A 22,855-nucleotide genomic window follows, 5' to 3' on the forward strand; every position below is an offset into this window, starting at 1 on the left:
AAACATCACCCACCAAATCCCACATCAAGCCAGGCAGTCCACAAGGCAGCAAACTAACTTCCTAGACTATAAATCAGCTGACACCTGTCTCGCGGCGGCGAGCGAGCCATAGTTTGCTCAAGCATGCCTCCTACTCGTCGCGTTCGTATTGCCGACAGCCGCATCAACTCCTATTTACCCCATTCACTACGGTTCACACAGACGCTCCAGCAGCACACAAACCACCAAACCACCAGTATCCAACCTTGAAGCCGCCGCGGGCACTTCTCACAGACCGCCATCTTCATACTACCCATGGCCCCTCTACCCAACCCCGTCGCCACCATGTCAACCTACATTGACGAGTGCATAGCGCTGGTGGAAAAGCTTCTCTCATCCCACTTCGACTTCGAGACACAGACTGCCAAGATCCGAATCGAAACCAACCCTACGAAGATCCTGTTTGGCAACGATCTACCGGTTTCGCTATGGGCGCAGAGCTGTCGCAGGGATGAGGTTCTCGTCGACATGACGTTGCCCGGGATCCAACGGTTTCTGAAGACTCTTGCCGATAACGGTGTCGGAGCTGGAGGAGAACATGATGGGGTCCGCTACCGCTTCGTGGAGAGTAAGTTGAGCCCTGATCTTTTCAAAATCCGGACTTGGCTTTTTTGTGAGAGGTTCTGACTTACTGGATCTAGCCACCAAACCGGAATCGGACCTTTCGACTCAGTGGTCTGATACTCCGTTGTAAGCCGCGGATGTCAAGAGGTCTGCGAGGTTAGGGGAAGGGACGGCAAAGTCTCAGGGAGGCTTGGGCGGTGTTTTCTTTTGTCTTGTTGTGGGATAGGGGTAATTATACCCTTCTTGCTTTGTCTCATGTATTTGCTTCCATACCCTCGGTCCTATAGGGTAGCCGAGAAGAGGGCGCAACTCTATGAACACATGTAATCCTAGTCATACTAATAATAATAGTCGTTGCTTTTCCGCACATACCTGTGATTCTTCAGTGCACCTGACTCCTGAGCTCATCCGTTGGGGCAATGACCACTGTGGGACTCAAGGTTAAGCCATGGCGAGGGAAAGTGAGTGTATATCCCTACTTGCTCCTTCAAATATAATTATAGATTACTTAGGCATAATTTCAAGGTCGCTTCCATGTCTATGTCTACATTTCGGATTTTCACCAGCCATTGATGATACTACCACAGCTCCGCTTCGATATGCTATCGGCTGCCTCCCGAACCTCCTCCTCGGTATACTCATTGCGACTGAGGCGGAACATTTCATAGCATTGCAGGAGCGCACTCACCCTGCGTTTCAACCGAGTCAGTCTCAACTACCAACCAGGCACCACCACCATAAGACTCAAAAAAAAAGAAAAAAAGATCAAACTCACAACGCCCCCCCCGCAAACGCCACCCCCGCACAACAAAAATCATACACCAACCCCTCGAGCGTCTTCGGATAGCACCTCTTTCTACTCTTGCCGCACCTCGCCGTCATGCCATTCGACTTGTCGCGCTCGCCAAAGTGGGCGCTGGTGTAGTGCAGCACCGCCGCCCCGCCGGCGAGCGCCACCAGCAGCAGGATGGGCGAGCCGATCAGCACGGCCACGTATTTGCGCCCCGGGAGCATGTGGATTTTGCTGTTGTGGCTGTGGCGGTTGCCGCGCGGGCGGATGGCGCGGTGCGCGAAGAGGAGGAGGTGGATGGTGGACTGGGAGGGGGTTAGTGGTGGTGGTTTATGGTTGGGCGACGTGATGGGTGTTGGTCCGGGGGGTAGGGCCATATGGGTTGGGTGAGATGGGGGACATGTATGTACTCACGCATACGAGACAGTAGGCGGCCCAGGGAAGGGCGATCCAACTGGTGGTGGGCTTGGTCCCCTGCGCGAGGATCCATGCTGCAGAGACCAGTATAGGAACGGCCAAGACGCATCGCAGGGAGGTGTAAGAGTTGGCTTTGCCATACACGCTCGATATGGTCGGCTTGGGCGTGTTTTCCTGGTATGGGGGTGGCGGGTCGTCTTGACTTGAACGAAGGGCCGAGGACGTCTCGTTTATCTCCAGATCGACCATGGGAACTGGCTGTGCTGCTGGTAGCATGCGCTTTGTTTCTTCGTCGGGAGCCATGGTGCCGTCTTTCGATTTGAGGTGGAATGTGAGTTAGGTTAGAATTTGGAAACGGGGACGAGTCAGTCGCGTCTTTTTGACGTGAGACGGTCTGTGTGAGTGAGGTTATTTTCTGCCCAATTTGGTTTGGCGGTTGTCAATGCCAATCACTTGTCAGCCGCAGTTAGGCTGATTCTGCAGATCCCCCTTGGGCCCCTTGATTGAAAGCGGCTATGGCGGGCGATCATCGCCCCGTCTTACGGTACTTCGACCCAAGTTGTGGAAAATTGCTTGAATGAACGACTGGAGGTTTGAGGTTTCTGTACAAAACCCCATATAAGCTACCTAGCTACCTGGGTACGTAAGGAAGAGGCAAAAGAGAAAACTGGAGGGCATTTCCTTATAATTTGATGGCCGGGGCCGAAGTAGTCTCCGTCACACCAATGACTTACCGGCGCCGTAATAGAAGGCGAAACGGATGCCCTTGGTTAGAGCTTAGGTCAACTTGAGTTGATTGTTCAAAGGAATTGTGGTGAAGCCGACCCATGGCTCGAGTCATATTACCTAGGCATCTTTGTGATATCTTTGTAGAACAGGGAGGTAAGCATGCACAGCACCTTAGGTGGAGAAGTAACCACATAGTGGCTCACAAAAGTAGGTACCTACCTAGGTGATTAGAACAAACAAGCTGTTCACAGGCTGTCCAAGAGAGGGCACGTGGTAACTCCCTAATCAACTGCGTAAATTTTGCACATTTCCACGTAATTTTTCTGGGGTTAATTTCTTTTTTGAGTACCCAGCCAGCAATGGGCTGCATGTACGAACCGTCCAAGAAGGAGAGCATGGAGGAATCCCCATTCCTCAACCTGCCAGCTGAACTGCGAGTTCGGATATACAACCTGATTTCCGTCCCTCCCATCTTCTATCCCCCGAAGTACGTCCCCCCCTGGTGGTCAGCTGCAAAGACTCGACATCGTCAATTTTTCGTTCCGCTGTCCTTGATGCGGTTTTATGGGCGCGACCAGGCGACCAAATGTCCAGGGATTCTCCTGACCTGCAGACAGGTTTACCTCGAGGCTATCCCGAGCTTCTATTCAAGGGATATATTCACCTTCGACGACCCGGACGCAATGTTGTGGTTCATGGATCGAATTGGACCTATCAACACCAAGCTGATTCGGCATCTGGATATCTGCGTACGGCGAATCTATAATAAGTGTGATGAGAAAGACTCGTGGTTTCGTTTGCTCCATGTCCTTCCTACAGCTGCTACGGGTCTGAAGAGAGTGGCTGTGAGATTGAACTATTACTGTTGTAAATTCGACCTGCGAAAGGACGTGGCTTTCCCTCAGGCCGTAGCGAGGCTGTCGAAAGTGGACTTGGAGAAGCTGAGGATCGAGGGAGACCACGCTGAGCTTTGGCCTGCGTACATTAGAGACAAGTTTGGGACGCAAGTGGTTGACTGGTATCCCAAGAGGAAGACTCTTGCAAGTGAAATTCACGAATCGTAAGTTATTATCAAGAGGAGACAGGGCGGCTGAATCCATGGGAAGAAGAAGTCGCCGGATACCATCAATATTGACGAGTGCACGGGGGACCACAATGTCCGCAAGATGAGGAGGAAATTTGTGCATTAGATTGGAGTCGAGGCATCTAGAAGGTAGTCAGGTAGCTTTTTCTTTCTGCATTGCAGTAGCATAGGTAATTACGACAATACACTCAGACTCGGTTATCCAGAATCCCTGAGAAGGTACACTATAGCGCTTGTAGAGTCGAATTGACAAAACCTGATTTGTACATCCCATTCTTCTCTTCTCAACAACCTCCTTGTGATCACTTTGTCAATATGCCAACCCTTAGCTTGTCCCAAAGGTCCTCATACCCTTTAAACTTGAGGACGTGCTCCATCGTAAAGCCGTCAGCCACGCCAGAAACATCAGCGCCCGCTTCCACCAACGCCTGTGCCACCTCGAGATACTCATGCCCAAACTCCTCCGCCAGAAGCCCAATCCCTCCCACATGCAGAGCCATACGCAAAGCCGTCGGACCATAGTGCTCCGTCCCCGCCACCCTAGCATCCACATCGACACCATGCTGCACCAACAGCCTCACAACCCCAGCCTTCCCAGAAATGGCGGCAACATGCAGCGGCTGAGCCACCCAAGGCTCATCTCGCCGGACGCCCTCTAGCTGCGGCCGGTGGCCCGCCAAACCACCACCACCGGAGCCGCCCCAACACCTCGTCGTCACAGCCGTGCTCACGCCTCGCAACATCAGCGCCCGCGCCACGGCTTCGCTCCCTTCGTGCGCGGCGTAGTGCAGGGCGGCCCACCCGTCGGTGTCGGGCCTGTTGATGTCGACGCCGACGCCGGCATCGAGGAGTGCGGTGACCATGTCGGCGTATCCGTGCTGCGCTGCCTGCGAGGCAGAGTTCGGGTTGCTGGCCCGCTCGGGCGGGGTTGGCGCCGAGTTGGAGGAGGTACTGGGTTATGTTGACGCGGCGCTCGAGGACGGCGTGGTGGAGGATGGGGTGGTTCCATTGGGCGGGTATGTCGAGGTTGATTGGGGGGTGGGGTGTCGTTGATGGGCTTGGTGAGTGGGAGTGGTTTTTGTTTTTGAGAGGGCAGAGTAGCTGCAGAGTTTCGAGGTTGCCGGGCATGGCGGCGTGGTGAGCTGGCGTGAGGTTGCGCTTGTCCGTGGCATTAGTGTCGGCTCCGTATTCTAGCAGACGCGATACCAGCTCGTGATTACCGGCTCGGGCTGCTAGATGAAGGACCGTCTTTCCTGTCTGCGTAGTTGCGTTGATGTTGCCTTCTCTAGAGAGATGGCAGCAAAGCTTCTCGTAGTCGCTAGAAAGATGTGAAAGCTCCGATGTCGCCCCAATGTGTCGGATCAGCACTTTAAGGGAGTCCGTCCGAGCATGAACAGCCGAGGTGACAACCGAGTTGAATGAACCGCCTGAGGTAAGCATGGGGTTTGCTCCAGACTGTACGAGGGCTTCTATGACTGCTTTGTTGTCCACGTTTCTGGCCGCCAGTAGTAAAGCTGTCATTCTCATGTCTTCGTCTTTGTCTCCAAGAATATAGCGACTAAAATCGCTCCAAGAACTGCCCGAAACTGCCGAGATCCCGTCAAGTGCATCAGCCTCAACGTTCGCTGAGTTCAATGACTGTAGAACAAGCAGAAATCGCTCAGCCGTGGCTGCATCAGATTTGCCATTGGTCAAGACACCCGAGAGAGATTTCACTAGATCCATGATGCTGTCTGCTCGGGGTGTTGCTCCGTGGTCCAGAAGCGTGGCGACCATGTCTGGCTTCATCCCTCGAATTGCCAGATGCAGTGAGCAGTCAAGGTCCTGAGAGAGTGGGATACGGCCACCGAGCTCCTCAAATGCCCTGAAGATGCCCCATTGTGCATTCTCGAGGGCCAGGGTAACTGGGGTTGCTGTTTGGTCTGGAGTGGTGTTGATGCCGTCGGAGGGTTGCCCCCGCCGTTCTCTTCGCTGATAGGGGTAGTAGTCCTTTCAATTTGCCTCCAGATTGAGTATTCTCTCTGCGTTGTGGTCGCTGGAGCTTTCCAGCAGCCTCAATAGCAGCTGACTTAGCCACCCATCCCCATGCCCGGCGACGTGTCCAGCTGCTGCTAAATCATGAAAGGGGGTCCAGCCATCCATATCTTGCAAGTCACTGCGTGCACCGGCTTTCAGCAGGCATTCTATGAGTGGGGCGTATGGATTTATGATGGCGTAATGCAGGACTGTTCGCCCTTCCTTGTCAGTTAAGTTGACATCAGCCCCATGCTAGATCAACAGCACCGCGAGCTGCAACGCCAGCCCTTCACAGGGCTCGTGGCTTTTCGAGAGGAAGTCGAATATCAGGATTAGCGGCGTCCCCAAGTTGGCGTGCAACCTGCTATAATAAGACGAGTGTGCTCCCAGGGCTGGTTCGGCCGTGCGGGCATTAGCGTTGGATCCGCTTTTGTCACGAATATGCCAACAAGTGGGGCCGCGGGGCGCGGGACGCCCCGAGCCAGTCGTTTAACGAACCAATCACAAGACGCTCTAGGGAGCACCCGAGAGCCAGGGAAGGGGGCGGCTAGTCAGAAGCTGCTCTCATGGGCTCTTGAGAGCCATCAAGAGCGGCGAGCTCTAGCGGGCTCTCGAGAGCCGTCTAGAGCTCGGGAATTAGATAGTATATAGTCACTCGTGCTGGAGAGCTCTGGGAGTTCTCCAGTTAGCAATCACAACTACAGTTCGCTACAAGCTCGCAAGCCTACTGTTGAGACAAGTCTATTGTTGTGCACCCCTTGGCTGCACCGAACCTAAGCATCCTTTGCAAGATTACCTTCACTGAACCCTAACAGGATAGGATCCTAGACAGGTTCGTCACAGCTTTCGAGGAGGACGCGAACCACCTCGATGTCGCCATTCAAGACAGCATGATGAAGAGGTACGAATCCTCGCTCATCCACAGTCTCGAGCCTTGCTCCCACCTGGATGAGCTGCCGGCAAATTTCGGGCTCGCGGCAGAGGACAGCTGCGTGTAAGGGGGTTGTCTCCTCAGAATAGTTGACGTCGGCCCCGTTGTGGACCAGGATCTTTGCAATGTCCATCTTTTTATCCTTGATTGCGGATAGCAGCAGCTTGGACTTCCACTCTCTTGTATCTTTCAACGTTTCATTTGCCGCCGTTCCGTCGTCCCCCCCGGGATTAGTCAGATAACGCCTCGCTTTCATCCGAGTGCGCCATGGGTTGGAAATTGGGTGGTCGAACTTCTCAGCCGACCATATCTTGTTGAAGGACAAGTCGTCTGATATCGAGCGATCGGTTTCGAGGCAGCTCGTCAGGGCGTCGAAAGTTTTGGTGTCGCCGATGCTTGCTGCAATTTCGACGGCGCTCACACGTCTATTGACAGCGTCCTGGTAAGTCAGGTCTTTCAGAAGTGCCGAGGGGCGCGTCTTCGCCCAGATAGATGACTTGTGGTGTCCAAGTATCGCCTCGACGGCCTCGTAGTGCCGTTTGGAAACGGCCCAATGCAGAGCCGTCCACCCGCGCGCGCTGCGGTGGAGATGGTTTGCGCCGTGATCGAGAAGCAGGCACACTACCTCAGTATGGCCGTGGAATGCGGCCCAGAAAAGAGGAGTCCAGCCCTGAGCGTCCACGACATCAACCTTGACATGGTGCCGCAGGAGGATGGCCGCCACATGCAAGTGGCCCCGGTAACACGCCCAGTGAAGAGGAGTCCACTTCTGCGAATCGGGAGCTGACGCATCAGCATCTTCTTGGAGGAGCTGGAGGGTGGTATCTTGAAGATTCCAGTAGGCTGAGATATGCAATGGTTCTTGGCCGGTGGGGATGGACGAGAAAACAGACTCGACCAAGTCCTCGGGCAGGTCCTTCGGGAAATTCAAAGCCTGAAATGCATTGATTCGAGCATGCCCGTCCTTGAGCAGAGCCATGATGCGGCCTTGCGAGTTTCTCTCAGCTTCTCTGGTTTTAACGTGACTGCCCCAGTACGAGGCCGCGTAGGCAAGAAATGGCATGCTTTCGAGCTGCCTGGACAATTGTGCGGCGCTGCTGAATATCTCCCCCCGGAGAGGTCGCAAGTTGAGGTATCGGAGGCAAGTGTCTGCCATATCCACGTGTGCATCAGAGTCCGATGAAGCCTGGGTGAAGAACTCATGGGCTGTGGTATGAATGAAACCGACAGTGCTGTCGTCCTTATTCACAGAAAGGATACCATAGCACGAGCTCAGAAGCCGCCCAGCATCTAATCTGTTGTCCTCAGCAATCTCGTCGGCATTATCTTCCACGGCGAACGCTTCGATAACTTCCTCGATTCGGAGGCGCCGCATGGAACGCGTAGTCCAAGCCAGCAGCCTACGAGCAAGCGTCCTTTTGACCTTGGGTTGGGAATCAATGCGCTTCAACGTGGCGTCGTACGCGGCTTCGAGAGAATCCGGAAACGTCTCGGCAACGTTGCGCATCTGTCTCAGTGTCTGCTGCTCCAAGACGTTATCCGCGAGGAGCTTGGCAAGTAGGAAGCTGCAAGAGTGTTAATGGCCACCTGATACGACCACAACTTAGCACAATGCCCACGTACATATCACCGCTCTTGGAGACGATGGTACTGATCAACCTGTCCGACACCGAGAGGTCTTCGTCGTCAAGCAGCCCGTGGTGCTCGAATTGTGCTTTCAGATACTTTTCAATGTCCTCTAGCTCTGAGGCTACCTTAATTCTTGTAAGTTGTGAAAATCTTTTCATCTCGGGGATGTCTCGACTCATGATCATTACGCGGGCTTTGCTGTCGAGAAGCGGTTGAACGTAAGAGAGAAGGCGCCTGGGATACTCCAGCTCATCCGGAGCATCAATGATCAGATAGGAGGGGTGGAGGGAACATGCTTCGGCAAGAATCTTGCATAAGTCTTCCTCCTTTGCTCGTTTGACCGGATCCGAGATGACCGTGCTCATCTTCGTGACGACATCTTCTCTAGCCTGCTCCACGAGCTGTCTGAGTAGCGACTGGAGTATAGCTAGGGGAGTCTGCCTATTACGAGAAGAGAACTCGCAGAAGTAGTACGCAATGGAGGAAGGATTTTCCTCTTGCCGTTCCTGGAGGTGGTCGATGACGATGGATCTGAGGCGTTTTGGTTACTGATAAATTCCGAGGCTTGTCTAGTTGTTGGAGACTCTGTCAGACTCACGCAAGCAGAGACTTCCCGACACCGGCTATACTTGATCAGCAAACAAGCTATTCCTCAATTAGTCTTATTGGGGGACTTACGGGCTCCAGAGCACCATAACAATCCTCCTTGCTGGCTGCACCAACTTTCGAATTTCTCAGAGCGAAGAAACCATAATCCTGTACCAGGGCAAGCCTCTGGCTTTGCACGTGAGCATTCATTGCTTCCCAGCAGCATGAGGAGCTGCTGTTTTTCCTGCTCTGGAGACTGATTTAGCAATCTCGCCTGCTATGGCGAATCCATCAAAGACGGCGCACATACCGAAAGCGACCTGCTGGAGCTTTTTGTACGTGACAACCGATGAATCCCTGAGATCTTTTAGCCCCATGCACTTGTGTCATTCAAGAGTACCTAGGTAGATATGTAAACGAAAGAATAGACACACAAGATGACAGACGAGAGGTAATCACTGAATATCTGGCGGAACCGGGTTAAAGTGTCGATATGCTTTTGAAAATCCCTTTCCAGGAATGGCCACATAAGCCTACTGGTTCTCTTTGAGAGATCGCCTTCGAGAACCTTGAGCTCTCCATAGCAGCTCTTAACGATGTCGTCTGAGAGCGAAATGGGTCGCTTCTGAGTCAACCCCGAGGCTTCAGAATCGAGTAAAGCCTGTTCGGACCGGAGCAGGACCGAGATAAAAGCCGACACTTCCTCGACATAACGCTTCTGTGTCTCTCTGGCGTTGGCGACCTCAGCTCCGTAGCTGTAGGTCAGCTTCGCGATTGACGCGGCAATTTGGACCAGGCTGGCGATGCTGGCAGCCAACCCGACTGCTTCCATGGTGATGGGACTTGGACGACGAATGCCGGGGTTCAGATTCAACTTTTGAAGACTCCAAGAGATAGTATATAAGACTCGTAGGTGCGAATTCCGACAGTCTTGCAGCGGGGACGACATGCGGATGGTGATGATTCTGTCTACTTTCAGATCAGGCTCTGTGATCGGTGAGGGGATGCATCAGGGCTCGGAGGGCTGGCCTTAGCCGCACCGTAATGCCGCGACTGCGCCCCCCAACAATCTTATTAACTGCATCAGCCCAGGTCCTGAATTATGCACTGGATGTACAGTACTCTTAACTTCCACTGAAGACGAAGCTCGAGGCTGACCACCCTCAGATGCTGACGAGCGTGCCTAGTCAACCTGGCATCAACGTACAAGAATCAGGGCCGGTTGGCGGAGGCTAAGATGGAAGCTAGGGCGGCGCCCCCCAAAGTTTCCCACACCCCTTCGCTACCTAATACATAACTCCAACCCCGCACCGCATGTCAAGCTGCAACTTCATGTTGACTGCTCACTCACCAACCAGCCCTGCCCACCCCCCCCCCCCCCCTTTTCTATATATAAATTATCCCCCCCCGACCTATCTCCCCCCATCCCACCCTTCTCCTGGTTATTCAGGGGCAACCAAGTTTGGGGCCGGGATCCTACTTCCCCAGCCGCGGTTACCGCTTACCCTTGAAAGGATCAGGAGACTCATTGTGAGAGAGGGTAGGAGTAGGTACTTAAACCCAGGCCACCTTCTTGGGCATCTTCAGCCAGTTCCATTTTTGCCAACCGTACTCGGCCTTGTCTCGACAGGAAGTCTATGATTACCTCCCTAAGTACCTGCCTATGTAAGTTGTAAGAGGTGCCGCGAAGCCTGGAGGTGTTTGCACCACACAGCTATAATCAGCTCGGTCGGCTTTGAGCGTCATAATAAGTCCATGCAGTCATGAACTCGCTGGTCAATTTGCTCCAAGCGCAGGCCTACTGTCTCCGCCAAAGTATTTGACATCGACAAACGTAGGATGCCTACTTATCCTGCGCGGGAGATTGAGAAGTCGGTGAGACGACGGCTGTGCCCCCTGCCCGCAGCGAGCCTTGCAGATGGGCCTAACCGTGTTTGGGCACCCATTCTGGACGGTGTGCGGCTCTTACAAGTTAGGTAGGGCTGAAATTCGCCCATCTTTCAGCAGCGAGGTCTGCTGCCCAGCTAGGCATTCCCTAGCATAGCCTCAGTGCTGCCCGCTGTTGGGGCCATAGGTCCCTATATACATATATACGGCTTGAAGTGACCCGCCTTCCACCCTTTTCCCTTAGATTTCTGCCTTCCCTTACCACTGTTGCCAAGTTCGATTTCCTTCCGCGCCACGTCCAAGTTGTGGCTCTCAGTCTCTCTCTGTGATACAATGGCTTCTCTGGGGAAAATGACCAATGCGGCCGTTTCACTCGCAACGAGAACACCTTCGCGCTTGTGAACGTCAACCTCGACTTCTCACTGTTCCAGCTAAAGCCAGCTGAGGAGTTTCTTCCCGTCGGCTCTGCCTTGACAGTGAGGAGAAGGCAGGAGGCCGAGACCGGCCCAACACACAGAACCGCCTGCAAGCTTGGATTTCTCTTCCATGAAGTCATCCCCGACACCCCCAAGCTCATAAAGGCTTACGGCCGTCGAGTATCCGAGATCTTGTCCCATCCCGGCATCAACCCGCAAGGGACCGAGAGCGACGGTCCGTTTCAACCTTTTGTCGGAGCCGACTGCACCTCAATCTGGGCAGCCGCAACCTCGGGGTCTATCGGTGTCCTCCTTCTGGCATGCATGCTCGCGGATGCTTGGGATGTCAAGAAGGCTATATCCATCTGGGTCGAAATAATCGAGGAGCGAAAGGCGACGATTCGAGCCGCCGCCGAGGCCAACAAACTCATCAACCCGCACACGACTGCCGCCGCCCAACAGGAGTATACCAGGGCCGAGCTGGCGTCTTGGGACGCGAGTGTACGGGCATGGCTTCGGAGGGCCAATGCTTCGATGAAGGTGCGGCGCACACAGTTTGCCCTCATCGAGCAGAACCTGACCATTCCGTATCCGCGAGGCGCATCCACGTACGAGACGGTCAGGTTGACATGGACGCGAGCCATGGAGGTGCTGGAGAAACTTCTCAACAATGTCCCTCAGGAAGGCTACGATCGAGCCGTCATCCGGGGGATCTCAGCCTGGCATCTCTATCCCGATCTTCTGGTGTTCCAGGCAGATGCCACCAAGGTGCCCTTCCGAGATCCCCTCTTCCGGACTTCGGCTATTCTCACTCTAGGGTTGGAATACAAGGGCCAGCCTTCCGACAACTTTACCCGCTGGTCTCTTGCCTTGTCGCATCTGAGATACTACGGAGACCCGGTCCCTGTGAGAAGCACCGAGCAGCTCAGTCGACTACACATCTCTCAGCTCTGGCTCGTCGCGCTTGGGGTCATCTTCTGCAAGTGGGATATCCCCTACACGAGATTCGATGACGCCCTCCGCTGGTTCGAAGAACTGGGCAGGAGGCTGAATCAAACCAGGCGCTTTTCCGCCGAGCTCCCATGGCTGTCACGCCTATGCTCAGCGGCTACCGGTCTTGAAGGGGAGAAACGCAACACGGCCACAATGCTCGTAAAGTATGGCTGGCGGCGAGGTTCCAACTTTTTGGGGAGTAATATTGCTCCTGACGTGAACCTCGCATTCTTCGGCCTTTGCAACAGGAACGTGATGGAGGCCTTGAACCGCGGGACGGACATCGAAAGCGGGATCCAATATCTGCGCGGCATCGCCTCGGCACTACCACTCAACCCAGAGGACGCCATCATCATGTACGACGGGAAGATTGCGGGCCATGAATACAGCGAATGGGCTTCCATCCACCCGATAGGCGAGCACCTTGCTAAGCGCGGCGGTGTCGGTCCTGAGCCAAGTACAAGCAGCCGCTACGCAAGATGGCTGCATTGCGCACAGCCCAAAGCACAAGGAAGCAGCCGTGAGGTTGAGAGGCAGCTATTAGAAAGGTTGTCAGTGATTGAATCCACCGGTGAAACTTGCAAAGTCGTCACGGAGGAAGAGTATTTTCTTGATGTTCCAGCAGTGAGAGCGGAACGGGTCTGGAAGAAACCTCCCAACTTATTCGCCGGACAAGTAACCTTCAAACACATAACCGGGCCATGGAGTCTCTCGAGCCAATATACTCTGTGGGTCAGGGCAAGCAAATACGTAGTCTGCGTTCAGGAACTAGATGCCCGAATGAAGACCGAGTTTGGCCAACCCCAACCCCTGGAGCAAGGGGTTAACTGGCTTCGGGGGATGGGCTCTCCTGACAGGATACTTAAGTATCTGCTGGCATTGGCAAAGGTAAAGTAATCCGAGATGGAGGCTGTGAAGCAATGAGGCTGATCTCGAATAACTTGAAGCCATCCCCACATGTGAAGCACCGGAGCGAGCCATTATCGACAACGGCTGTGCGACAAGGAATAAAACGCAAGCGTTCTCACTCTCCAGAGCCACAGGCGCCGTCTGAGCCCTCACGGCAGAGCTCCGAGGCCGAGGCCAGGGCCGTGCCCGCCCTCGAATTCGACGACACAGACCAAGAGCCCGATGGCTGCTTCTTCATGATCAGTCATACCTTTCGTCCTCCTCTCACTTGGCTCTTATCGCTTCGGATCTCGAGCTTGCCAATGGAGTCTACGACGCGATGCCGTCTGCGACTGTCTCTTTAAAAGTGACGGAGCAGGAGCTGGTGAAGGCCCGCTGGCTGCCTGCGTCGATACAAAACGCCCTGCGGGTGGAATCGCCGGCAGATGCCCACCGAACTGCTTACATGGCCGCCTCCCGGCATGTCGAGCCTCTGGGACGTGCCCAAGCATTTGCCTGTGTGATCATGTTCGAGTCGGGCTGCTTCAACATCGACCCTGAAAAGCTCGACGGGGTCATAGCCTTATGCTCCGAGGACTCCATATTCGTTTCCGAATTATTGCTCTCCGACCCTAGCGTCGACGCCAATAAACTCAAAATTCGGCACATCATTGGCAATGTCGGCGTCGCCGGCATGGTGTGTATGGTGCCGCCCTACGAGCCACGCATTCGGCCCCTTGGACATGACGCGTCTTTGGTGTCACATGCCCCCTACGACGGCACGCTTAGCGATAGCTTTCCGGGGACCTCCTTGCACCTCTCCTTCACGACTTGGAAAGTCCCACTTGATTGGGATAGCACCGGAGACATTGACCATGAGATCTTCCTCCTCGAGTCCGTCGTTTCCGTCCAAGACCAGGGCAGGTGGGTGGCCGATATCGACGTCCTGGGAATCGAGACAGATCGACCAGACGTGGTATCCTTCAGCTGCGAGTGCGAGCACAAGCCACTTTCGGACACGCAGAACGTCGTGTCCATCTCCTCCTGGGAGGAGTTTCTCGATCATCCTCCTTGCATCGGGGTCATGCAGACGAATAAGAACTGGGCCGCCCGTTTGGCTACCGTCTCGATCTTGATCCAACAGGGTAATGGCCATACTGCCGCAATACTGGAGGGGGGAAAACTGTGCTGGCATTGCTTGCGTGAAGGATATTCGGATCCGGAGCCGGAGCCAATCCTGCCGCAGAGGATCATTCTCTAGGACATGGATATAATTCTAGACGGACTTGGCTGAGCTTAGTTTGTTGGGCGGCAGTTGATAGTAGGTACGCCATTGGCATCTAAAGTCTAACCTCGGGATTTCATATTCGGCCCTGAATGGCTCAGGGGGTGCAGTATACATGTAGAAGACGATAGCCGCCACTCGCATGGCCGTGCACCAACACCAGCTTTTGCAGCGTTGTATTAAGCGCTTTTTCATACGGCATAATTTTATTAAAGCTTTAGATAAATTTCTTTTCCTTTCTACAAATAGAGCATGTGTGTTTAGAGTTCGAGAAATTGAAAGACAGGTATTCTCAAATCGCGGTTGAATGTAACGGTATAATATCGCAATATTTAACTCCGGAGTCTGGTAGAGTTATATAGATATTGAGCAAATCCATCACAAGCCTCGTCACCGTTGGTGCTTCTTCGCAGCAGACGTCCAAGCTCGCTAGAAATTAGTACCTGGCTATGGACGGACACTCTGCTTCGGCACCACCATAGTCGCCCACGGCCTGTCCCACCATCATTACTAGTCCAAACAGACAGTACAAGACCTCGCACTTTCATAACGAATGGCTCTCGCCGGTGACAGGTTACTTTCATATAAATCGACGCAAGGCGTTGTTCAGCTCTCCATCAGCATTGTACTAATCCCATTTAGGGGCGGTCACGTTTGGGGGTGCCCGGCTTCTCATCTCCTAGCCGCGGTTGCCGCTTACCCCTGAAAAGGTCAAGAGACTCTTTGTGTGAGGGGGGTAAGAGTAAAGCCGTGTCGCCTCCTCGGCCATTGCCAGCCGTACTCGGTCCAATCTCAGCAGAAAACCTGTAATTAGGTACCTCTAGGCTGCGTGTCTATTAGCCATTGTCACCCTCCTTCACGCATTCGGGGCCATCCCTAAGTAAGCGGATCCCAGGGTGCCTCTGGAGCTCGTGTGGAGAGGCGCTATTGTGTGGCGTAGGCTGGCGAGCGACATGGGTTGGTGGCCTACCTATGCTGCCCAATATTAAGACGAGTGTCGTGTGTTAGGGGTTGAGATGGCCGGTGGTGTATCAGACACTTTGTTTATAATGGTGTGAGGCGACAACACCGAGTCCCCGTTGTCCCATCATGTCGAGTTCGCTATCTTCGATGACTTGATTATAAGTCTGGCTTCAAAAATGAAGCGTCCAGGTATTCTCGGCGGCAAAGTTGTGTGTCCGAGGGGCCAGCATATGCTTTTGGTACGTCTTCGCTAACTGGGATATAAAATCTGGAATTACGCCTTCGCCCTTTAGCTGAAAAAAAAAAAAAACAGAAAGAAAGAAAAAAGAAAAAGCTGGAATTCCAAGGAAAAGAAGATGGTACAGGTGAAATTGGAAAGGTCATAAAGAAGAAGAAAAGAGAAAAGACAGAAGAAACAGAAGCATTACAAACAGCGGCAATGAGCCCCCTAGTCTACTCATTTTCGATGGAAATGTGCCAACTACCTACCCCAGTAACAGTGAGGAGACGTGGCTCTTTTGTTGCGACCTTTTGGGAGAAGAGGAAATCTATCTTCCCGTCCCCGCCCAGGCACTCTACCTCCAGACCCTCGAGGAAGGGCACCACCACGCTCATGTAGGTGACGATAGCACGAGAGAGCGGGACCGGCATCACCCGCCAGACTTTGCGTTCCCCCACTTTCCAGAATGCCTTGCCGCCGACGGTTCTGGTGATGATACGACCGCCCCAAACAAAGATGTTACGGAGACCGCCATTCGTCGAGTTGATGTAGCGGAGTGTGAGGGTCTCATTTCGCCGTAAGGGGAGGCCCCCCATGAGATGGATGCCGGCGATGGTGTGTTTGAGGAACCTTTTGAGATCGGCGATATATATGTCGAGTCGTGGGCGATTGATGACGCCCTGTCGGATCCAGTCCGACTGTCTGGGACCCATTGCCCAGTCCGTGGGCGCCTTGCCCGCCGGGCCCACCCATCCGACATTCGCATCGTCGCTAAGGAAGCTGTATCCCCTGACCGCATTGGTACGGTCGTCCACAACACGGTCGAAGGGGGGGATGTGGGTTTCTACGCCGAATAACAGCTTATCCAGCGCTTCCTCGACTTGGTCCAGGTAACCACGTCCGGGGGTTGTGGATCTTGGCGACGAGGGTGGCGACGGCGATGAGGGCGGACTAGATGTTGCAAACTTTTATATAAAAACAATCAATGCTGGGATCCTCGAGGAAAAAAAAAGAACACAGAATGAATAGTTGCCCAAGAAAAAATGACTTGGACTTGGAATCCATATAGTATTCGGAGAAGGACAAAGTGTTGGATAGGTAGGTACTTTACCGTGGTAATTAGTTGTAAACTTGTCCCTACCTTCGTCGGTTAAGGCACCGGCTCGCAGCGTTGTCTATGTCCCGCTGTTCCCAGCTTCCAGCCCGGGAGAAGTTGGCGCCATGGTACACTGGTAGCGCGTACGGGATGATGAGGTGACGGACGGGCTAGCACTAGATATGGAAGATACGCTCCATCTCTCTCGTGGTTCACTTATGATTCCACGCTTCGAGGATCGTGCCGCCTTCCACATGGATTTGCACGAGAGCGTATCCTCGAGGGGTCTGCTGGTAATATTCAGCAAGGGTAGCGTTGAGGAAGATAGCGAACTTACCACCTAGCCTACGGAAATCAGACAACGATTACTGCGTCGAAGTCATGAACTTTCCGTGTCTTTGAGTGTATTGGTGGTAGTTCGTGACATATAATATCAGGCCTCGGCAACCGATAGGTAGCCAACGGTTTTGTGATAGCCCCTTTGCTTTTACATTCCTAGATCACAGCTGAACGTAAAAAATATCCAGATATCTACATCTATCCCTCGAGTCTCTGGTGGAGCTACATGTACGCAGCCGGGACTTGATTACTCCCAATCCAGCCTCGATATCCCCTTCATAACCCACCAACTGAGTTTCCCTTGCGGTTGCCCGCTTGCCCACGGTTTGTTTTAGATGGCGAGAAACAACTCCGCTGTACGTCAGCCACGTCCACCACCCATCACGTCCATCGACAAGTCTAGCGTCACGAGCTAATCAGCACTGTCAACGTTACTAGAGGTATGGAATACAATACTCACCGCTATGTCTCCTTCAAACTGGCACAACTCTTCCCACTGCAAAGCCGTGAGCTTAGAGAAGTCGGCGTCAACCCCCAACGGCTGGCCATATTGTACGCTGCGCGTAATCACAATCGGCCGAGTGTCGGCCCACGGCCAGCCAAACAAACTCATACCCATCTTAGTCTGTGCCGAGATCTTGACAGTCCCATGAATAGGGGCATCGTGGTTCTCCACCACCACCGCAGACCGAAACTCAAGGGGGATACCCTTCCCCAGCGCGCTGTTCTCCGCAAGCACCCACCTCGCCACATTATCAATATCATCGTCCTCCACCTCCTTACTCGACCACCGCGTCCCCCGGATACTCATCTTCTGGTCGCGATCAAACGTAACCGCCTTCGTCTTGGACAGCCCAGCCTCAGCACTAACCGGGATCGGTTCGACGCCCACGTGGAGGGAGACGGTCTTGCCGGTCTCGCGCACGTGTGTTTCAAGACGCACGGGGCCTTCCAGCAGCTTTGGGCACACCGCCCGGATGACGGGATACCGCTGTGCCGATGCCGGTGCTGGTTTGAAAGTGGCGACGATCTTGGCCTCGCGCAGGCGGCTGCTGGACCCGGCCGTGTCTGGGAATTCGAATCGGACTTCGAAGACTACGAGCGTGGCGGGCTTGCCTTTGTGGGTGCCCTGGTAGACGGCGATGACGTCCGCTCGGACGCCCCAGCAGAGGAAGTCCTGGGCTTGGAATCGCTTGGCGTCTTCGGTGATTTCTTTGGGCGGCTTGCTGCTGAGTTGACCGTCGCTGCTGTCGATTTGGAGGCTGATGAGGCCTGAGGATAGGGGCGGGCTGCTGTTTCCGACGTCTCCCATTTTCGAGGCTGAGTCTGCCGACTGGCAGAGAAAACTTGGAAGAAAGACCGTGCGGGGGAGTAGGTTGCTCTGAGATACGGAAAAATCGTACGAGCGTGGAAAATCGGTTGAGGAGAGGTATCGTCGAGGTGCGTCACATATGTTACACTCTGCCCTAATGCAGCGAAACCCCGAAAGGGGCTCAGCCCCTGAATTGCGGCTGAAGGCCTGCTTGACTGTTCTGTTCACCCGACATCCCCAACCGATGTTTCCTTCCCGATATAACCTTTAAGGGGTGATCACCTGCCTACCAGCTTCAGTTCGACTAGAAAATGGAGCCGCCATGTCCCAATACCGCACTCATATCGGAAGCGCGGAGGCTGCGCAACCTCGGTCGGTATCCGGAGGCCGGATCAAAGTTCCGGGAAGCTATTACAACACAAGATGAGATCGATCTCCAAGTTGAGCTCGCGTCCATGTTCGCAGAGCAAGGGAAAGTGCGAAAATGCCACGGGCAGCTCGCCAACCTCGCTGCACAATCCGAACTGAGCCCGGCTGGAAGGATGCTTCTCTGTGTGGCCAATGCAGGAATCTCGGTGCAGTTGACACCAAATCTGGAGACGGCGGTATCGCTTTATAACGCCCATCTTCTAAAGCGACGACCGGAAGACTACGAGAAATTCCATGTACTTGCCGCGCCCTCTCTCCCATCTTGAGCATCTCGCCCTGACTGATATGTTCAGGTGCCCCTACTCTGCACTTATTTGACCCTGATAAACCTGGCCGAATTGTGCGGTGCTGACACTGCGTTGGCTCCATTACCATCGTTAGAGTCTTTGAATCAACTCTTCCAGCATTTGGTGAAGGAAAACCGTCTCCAGGCGGCGCTGTCGATTGCGAGGCAGTATGCCGCCAGAGCAATTCCATCCAAAGCTACAACCCTCTTTCAGGAGCTACTCGGACATGCCGTGCCGCTCAGTGTCGAGCTGGATGGCGCGACCGATGTGGAGTGTGGTGAGCGCGTAATTTTGCGTGCCGACGTTATGATGGAGTTGGCCGACTGGTTGAAGAAGTCCGGGAAGAAAAAGGAGCAGAAAACCATGATTTCCGGCGCGGCGCTTTTTTACGACCTCGCGGAACATGCCACCGGCAGCGCTATGGCCGAGGTGTATGGATTTGACGTCGCGGCCACCAAGTCGGCATCCCATCGAAAGCAACAGCGTGAGCGTCTCCTCGCCATCAAAGACAAGCTGGAGCAATTCGAGTACTACGAAGGCGTCCGGTCGGCCCTCGGCGCGCTGTACGATCTTGCGATGGCGGACAAGGACCACGAGTTCCTCGCCACCCTCGACAGTGAGTATCGCCGCATAAGCGAGACGCGAGGATTTCTGCTGGATGTGTCTACGAGTTCGCAAATCACCATCAGTCGCTGGACACGCACGGGCGCTCTGACGGCTGAGATGCTCCAGACGTACGAAGCGCTCTACGAGGCCACGCGAAGCCAAGAAGCCCCTTTGATCCGCGCCATGATGGCGAGCAGTCTGGGTGGGGGGTACGAGAGTATAGGTGACACCGCCAAAGCGACCTATTGGAAGGAGTTGGCGGCCCAAGAACCGCCCGCGGTGCAGTCCAAGCATTCCGGGTTTCTCTACGGTCAGGATCCATTCTACCGCTCCCTGGAAGAGCAAAGAGCGCCACTTCCAAGCGGAGAGGAGGAGGAGCGGGGCCGTCTGTTGCAAGAACTCGAGCGCATGCAAGAATATCTCGACCCCGACGCTATTTCACCAGAGCTGTTGCACCACGGCATCACGAAGCTGCTGAGCATGTGCAACTTATACATGGGACAGATCGGGTTCCGTGGCACCGAGGGGTGTGAGATCATGACAAAGACATGCCTGGAGTATTCCGACCGTTTCATGGCATTGCTCACCCCAAACGAGAGGATGGAGTGGCAAGGGAGGGTCCTGCAAACGCAAGCTCGCCTCTCGTTTATCGCAGCATGCACTCGCGGGCCATCACCAGGTGTGCCGGATCTCGCCATGCTGGCAAGGGCAACTGAGCAGTACAACGAGGCCCGAGATATCCTGGGGCGGGCGGGGGCCGTCCGCGATCAAGCAATGGTATCGCAGAATCTGTATAACTGCTATAAGTTGGCTTGGCAGCAAGGGGGCAGACAGCCTCGATCTCCTCTGTTTGGCCATGCTGTCGAGTGTCTCGAGGAACCGGTCAAGGCACTCCGAGCATACAATAACGTTGCCTCAGAGCGGTTGAACAGGTCTTTTCTTTTCGGTCTATGGGCCGAGGGCTTGATATTCCGGGTGGAACACGGGAGGATGCGACCGCTTTGGCGCTGGCTGGGACTTGGCCTGCTTCACCGCGTCGGTCGCCTCCTCAACATTTGGAGATGGTTACCCCAGTCTATCCAAAACTTGCGGTCCGTCCTCTTCACAACGCCCCTTGAAGAGGCGGCAAAAGCCCTGGAACAGGCCGTGGAGCTGATCGATGAGGAGCGCCAAAACCTTTCAGCTCTACCTGGCAAAGCAGCCATCTTGGCGAAGCAGCACCTGCGCAAAAATGCCCAAGTGGTTGCTGTCTTCCAGCAGGCCCCAACCGTGTTTTTCTTTGGGAACGAGGCCAAGCCGCTGTGGCAATGGGTCCAGCGCAGCAAAGCCCGCAGCATCTCCGACCTTCTTGGTATTGGTAACATCATCCCCTCGGACCTTGCCGAGCGGATCAATGACGACCCTTCCGCCAGTTCCATGCTCGCCACCGAGACCGAAATAGTCAAAGAGGTGAACACATCCACTGGTGCGGACCAGTTCGCGGCCCGGAGGCGATTGGACCTGCATCGGCGCAAGATGCGCAGCAACCCGCACCTGGCTGAGCTGCTCGATCTCCGAGAGGGCAAACCGGTCGAGTGGAAGCAGCTAGCCGAGCTGGCGAAGCATGATACCTCTACGCAGCCACGCCGGACGTGGTTCGTCGACTGGGTGGTGGCCAACGGCCTCGTCTTCATCATCCTCGTCTCGGACGAGAAAGAGTTCTATCACGTTGAGCAATTAGACATGAACGTTACCGCGGTGACGGGGTGGATTCAGAAGCATCTAGAAGACGCACAAGGGCAGCCCCTGGACAGACCCCTGAATATCGAGGATACAAGCCTCGAGGCGTTGCTCGAGCTCCAGCCTCTGGTCCGCCATATCACCACCCTCACCGCAGAGGGCGACCGTCTCGTGCTCTGCCCGTCGGGGCCGCTGCACAGAGTTCCCCTACACGCCGCCATAGTCAAGGGCAGCATGGAAGACGACCCCGACGACCGGGCCCGGGAGTGGCAGACACTGATGGAGCGAAACCCCACAGTGTACGCATCCAGCCTGACCATCTACAAGCAGAACATGACCAGACGGCTCGCCCGCGGCGTCACCAACCCCCTGGCTCGCGGCGGCAACACGGCACTGGGCGTCTACGAAGAGCCCGCCAACCCGCATGACAGTCCCGGCTGGGAGGCGGAGCGCGCCGAGGTCTACCGGACGTGCGATGGCATCGCCTCGGCAATGGGCTGGGAGGGAGGAGCCCGGTGCGGCAAGGCGGTGGGCAAGCCTGAGATGGCGGCCGCGTTGCAGTCCGGAGGCGCTATGTTGTATTTCTGCGGCCACTTTTACTACCAGGAGGAGAATATCCTCGACTGCGGTTTGCTCCTCGGCCGGGCCGACGGCGAATCTGAAGACGTGCAGCACGCTAGCGTCGAAAAGCGTCTCCTGACGACTTCGGAGCTCCTCGAGGCTAAGGTGTCCACCCCGCACGTCACGCTCATCGCGTGCGGCAGCGCAAAGCAGAAGATCGATGTGGGTGATGAACCTCTCGGTGTTGTCACCGCCCTGCTCTACGCGGGCGCGACGTCTGTTACGGGCACCATGTGGCCGATCAATAGCGGGGATGGGAGGGCGTTTTCCGAGACTTTCTTTGGCAAGGTCAAGAACTTGGAGGCGGGGGAGGATGAGGTCGTGGACTTGGCCGCGGTGCTGCAGGCGACGGTAAAGAAGTTGAGGAGGAGCGAGGAGACGAGTCGACCTTATTGTTGGGCGGGATTTGTGTTGCATGGGTGTTGGTGTCTCTGAGGTTTCAATTTGCCAATGAGAAAAGTTCAGGTCAGAAGTGTCCTCATGGCAATTTGTTGGATATACACGGAAGGTGCAACCACCCTGTAATCTCCTTCCTTGCTTCAGGCCAATGCTCCCAGGGTCTTGCCGTAACTTGAGTAACTTCTATGATAACTCATGGAATTCGTATAATTAGAATGATAGCCCAGTTGAAAAATCGACATTGTTCCTATTTTCTAATAGTGAATAATTGAACACCGCCATCGCCTTCCTATCACGCTATCTTAACTCTCAACAACAGGCTTACGGGATCACGTCATTGAGCCCATGCTAAACATTTTAGAAAAGGTGTCGAGTCAAGAGTGAGGGGCATACAGTCACTAAAATATCTGTGAGGTTTATTTCCGGGTCCCCGGTCCCCAACAATGCTCGCTTTCGGCTCCGGGAGAATTCATAGCAGTGCTGACACCCATCTCCACGCCCTATTCCTCGGGATCCAACGCTGTGCCTGAGGCACCGGGATATCCCCACGTTCAACAAACACACCCCACGGAATATGGCCCAATGAACTCTCGGCACTTCTACACGTT

General features: G+C 54.6%; 8 protein-coding genes across 8 annotated transcripts; 3 read left to right on the top strand and 5 right to left on the bottom strand.

The window, feature by feature from the left end:
- Positions 1-324: 324 nt before the first annotated feature.
- On the top strand, positions 325-733 carry F5144DRAFT_606462 (uncharacterized protein; the record flags this gene model as incomplete). The annotated part of the gene is made up of 2 exons (XM_066791492.1): positions 325-607; positions 681-733. 2 exons carry the CDS (start codon positions 325-327, stop codon positions 731-733), a joined length of 336 nt encoding a protein of 111 aa, XP_066638506.1.
- A 342-nt stretch (positions 734-1,075) lies between these two features.
- F5144DRAFT_585012 (uncharacterized protein) lies at positions 1,076-2,255 on the bottom strand. Its single transcript, XM_066789665.1, has 3 exons — positions 1,808-2,255; positions 1,379-1,698; positions 1,076-1,292 (listed from the first exon to the last, which is right to left on the bottom strand). Exons 1-3 carry the CDS (start codon positions 2,111-2,113, stop codon positions 1,163-1,165), a joined length of 756 nt encoding a protein of 251 aa, XP_066638507.1. The 5' UTR covers positions 2,114-2,255; the 3' UTR covers positions 1,076-1,162.
- A 1,500-nt stretch (positions 2,256-3,755) lies between these two features.
- F5144DRAFT_585013 (ankyrin repeat-containing domain protein) lies at positions 3,756-4,733 on the bottom strand. The gene has a single exon (XM_066789666.1). It carries the CDS (start codon positions 4,484-4,486, stop codon positions 3,926-3,928), a length of 561 nt encoding a protein of 186 aa, XP_066638508.1. The 5' UTR covers positions 4,487-4,733; the 3' UTR covers positions 3,756-3,925.
- Positions 4,734-6,405: 1,672 nt separating this feature from the next.
- Positions 6,406-10,133, bottom strand: F5144DRAFT_585017 (ankyrin repeat-containing domain protein). The gene is made up of 7 exons (XM_066789667.1): positions 9,910-10,133; positions 9,222-9,857; positions 9,098-9,144; positions 8,878-9,036; positions 8,798-8,822; positions 8,194-8,730; positions 6,406-8,135 (listed from the first exon to the last, which is right to left on the bottom strand). The coding sequence occupies exons 2-7, from the start codon at positions 9,734-9,736 to the stop codon at positions 6,464-6,466; spliced, it is 2,955 nt and encodes a 984-aa protein (XP_066638509.1). The 5' UTR covers positions 9,737-9,857; positions 9,910-10,133; the 3' UTR covers positions 6,406-6,463.
- An 874-nt stretch (positions 10,134-11,007) lies between these two features.
- On the top strand, positions 11,008-14,530 carry F5144DRAFT_623806 (uncharacterized protein; the record flags this gene model as incomplete). Its single annotated transcript, XM_066792169.1, has 5 exons — positions 11,008-11,040; positions 11,106-12,976; positions 13,009-13,247; positions 13,301-14,156; positions 14,272-14,530. 5 exons carry the CDS (start codon positions 11,008-11,010, stop codon positions 14,288-14,290), a joined length of 3,018 nt encoding a protein of 1,005 aa, XP_066638510.1. The 3' UTR covers positions 14,291-14,530.
- An 843-nt stretch (positions 14,531-15,373) lies between these two features.
- Positions 15,374-16,405, bottom strand: F5144DRAFT_585020 (uncharacterized protein; the record flags this gene model as incomplete). Its single annotated transcript, XM_066789668.1, has 1 exon — positions 15,374-16,405. A coding segment is annotated over exon 1 (476 nt), but the record flags the coding sequence as incomplete, so codon positions are not given.
- Positions 16,406-16,905: 500 nt separating this feature from the next.
- Positions 16,906-18,294, bottom strand: F5144DRAFT_585022 (uncharacterized protein). Its single transcript, XM_066789669.1, has 2 exons — positions 17,335-18,294; positions 16,906-17,273 (listed from the first exon to the last, which is right to left on the bottom strand). The coding sequence occupies exons 1-2, from the start codon at positions 18,184-18,186 to the stop codon at positions 17,256-17,258; spliced, it is 870 nt and encodes a 289-aa protein (XP_066638512.1). The 5' UTR covers positions 18,187-18,294; the 3' UTR covers positions 16,906-17,255.
- On the top strand, positions 18,295-22,626 carry F5144DRAFT_585026 (CHAT domain-containing protein). Its single transcript, XM_066789670.1, has 2 exons — positions 18,295-18,851; positions 18,909-22,626. The coding sequence occupies exons 1-2, from the start codon at positions 18,498-18,500 to the stop codon at positions 22,281-22,283; spliced, it is 3,729 nt and encodes a 1,242-aa protein (XP_066638513.1). The 5' UTR covers positions 18,295-18,497; the 3' UTR covers positions 22,284-22,626.
- Positions 22,627-22,855: the final 229 nt, after the last annotated feature.

This window comes from Chaetomium tenue, assembly GCF_020726465.1.
Source record: "Chaetomium tenue strain MPI-SDFR-AT-0079 chromosome Unknown F5144scaffold_7, whole genome shotgun sequence".
In the NCBI taxonomy this organism is placed as follows: domain Eukaryota; kingdom Fungi; phylum Ascomycota; class Sordariomycetes; order Sordariales; family Chaetomiaceae; genus Chaetomium; species Chaetomium tenue.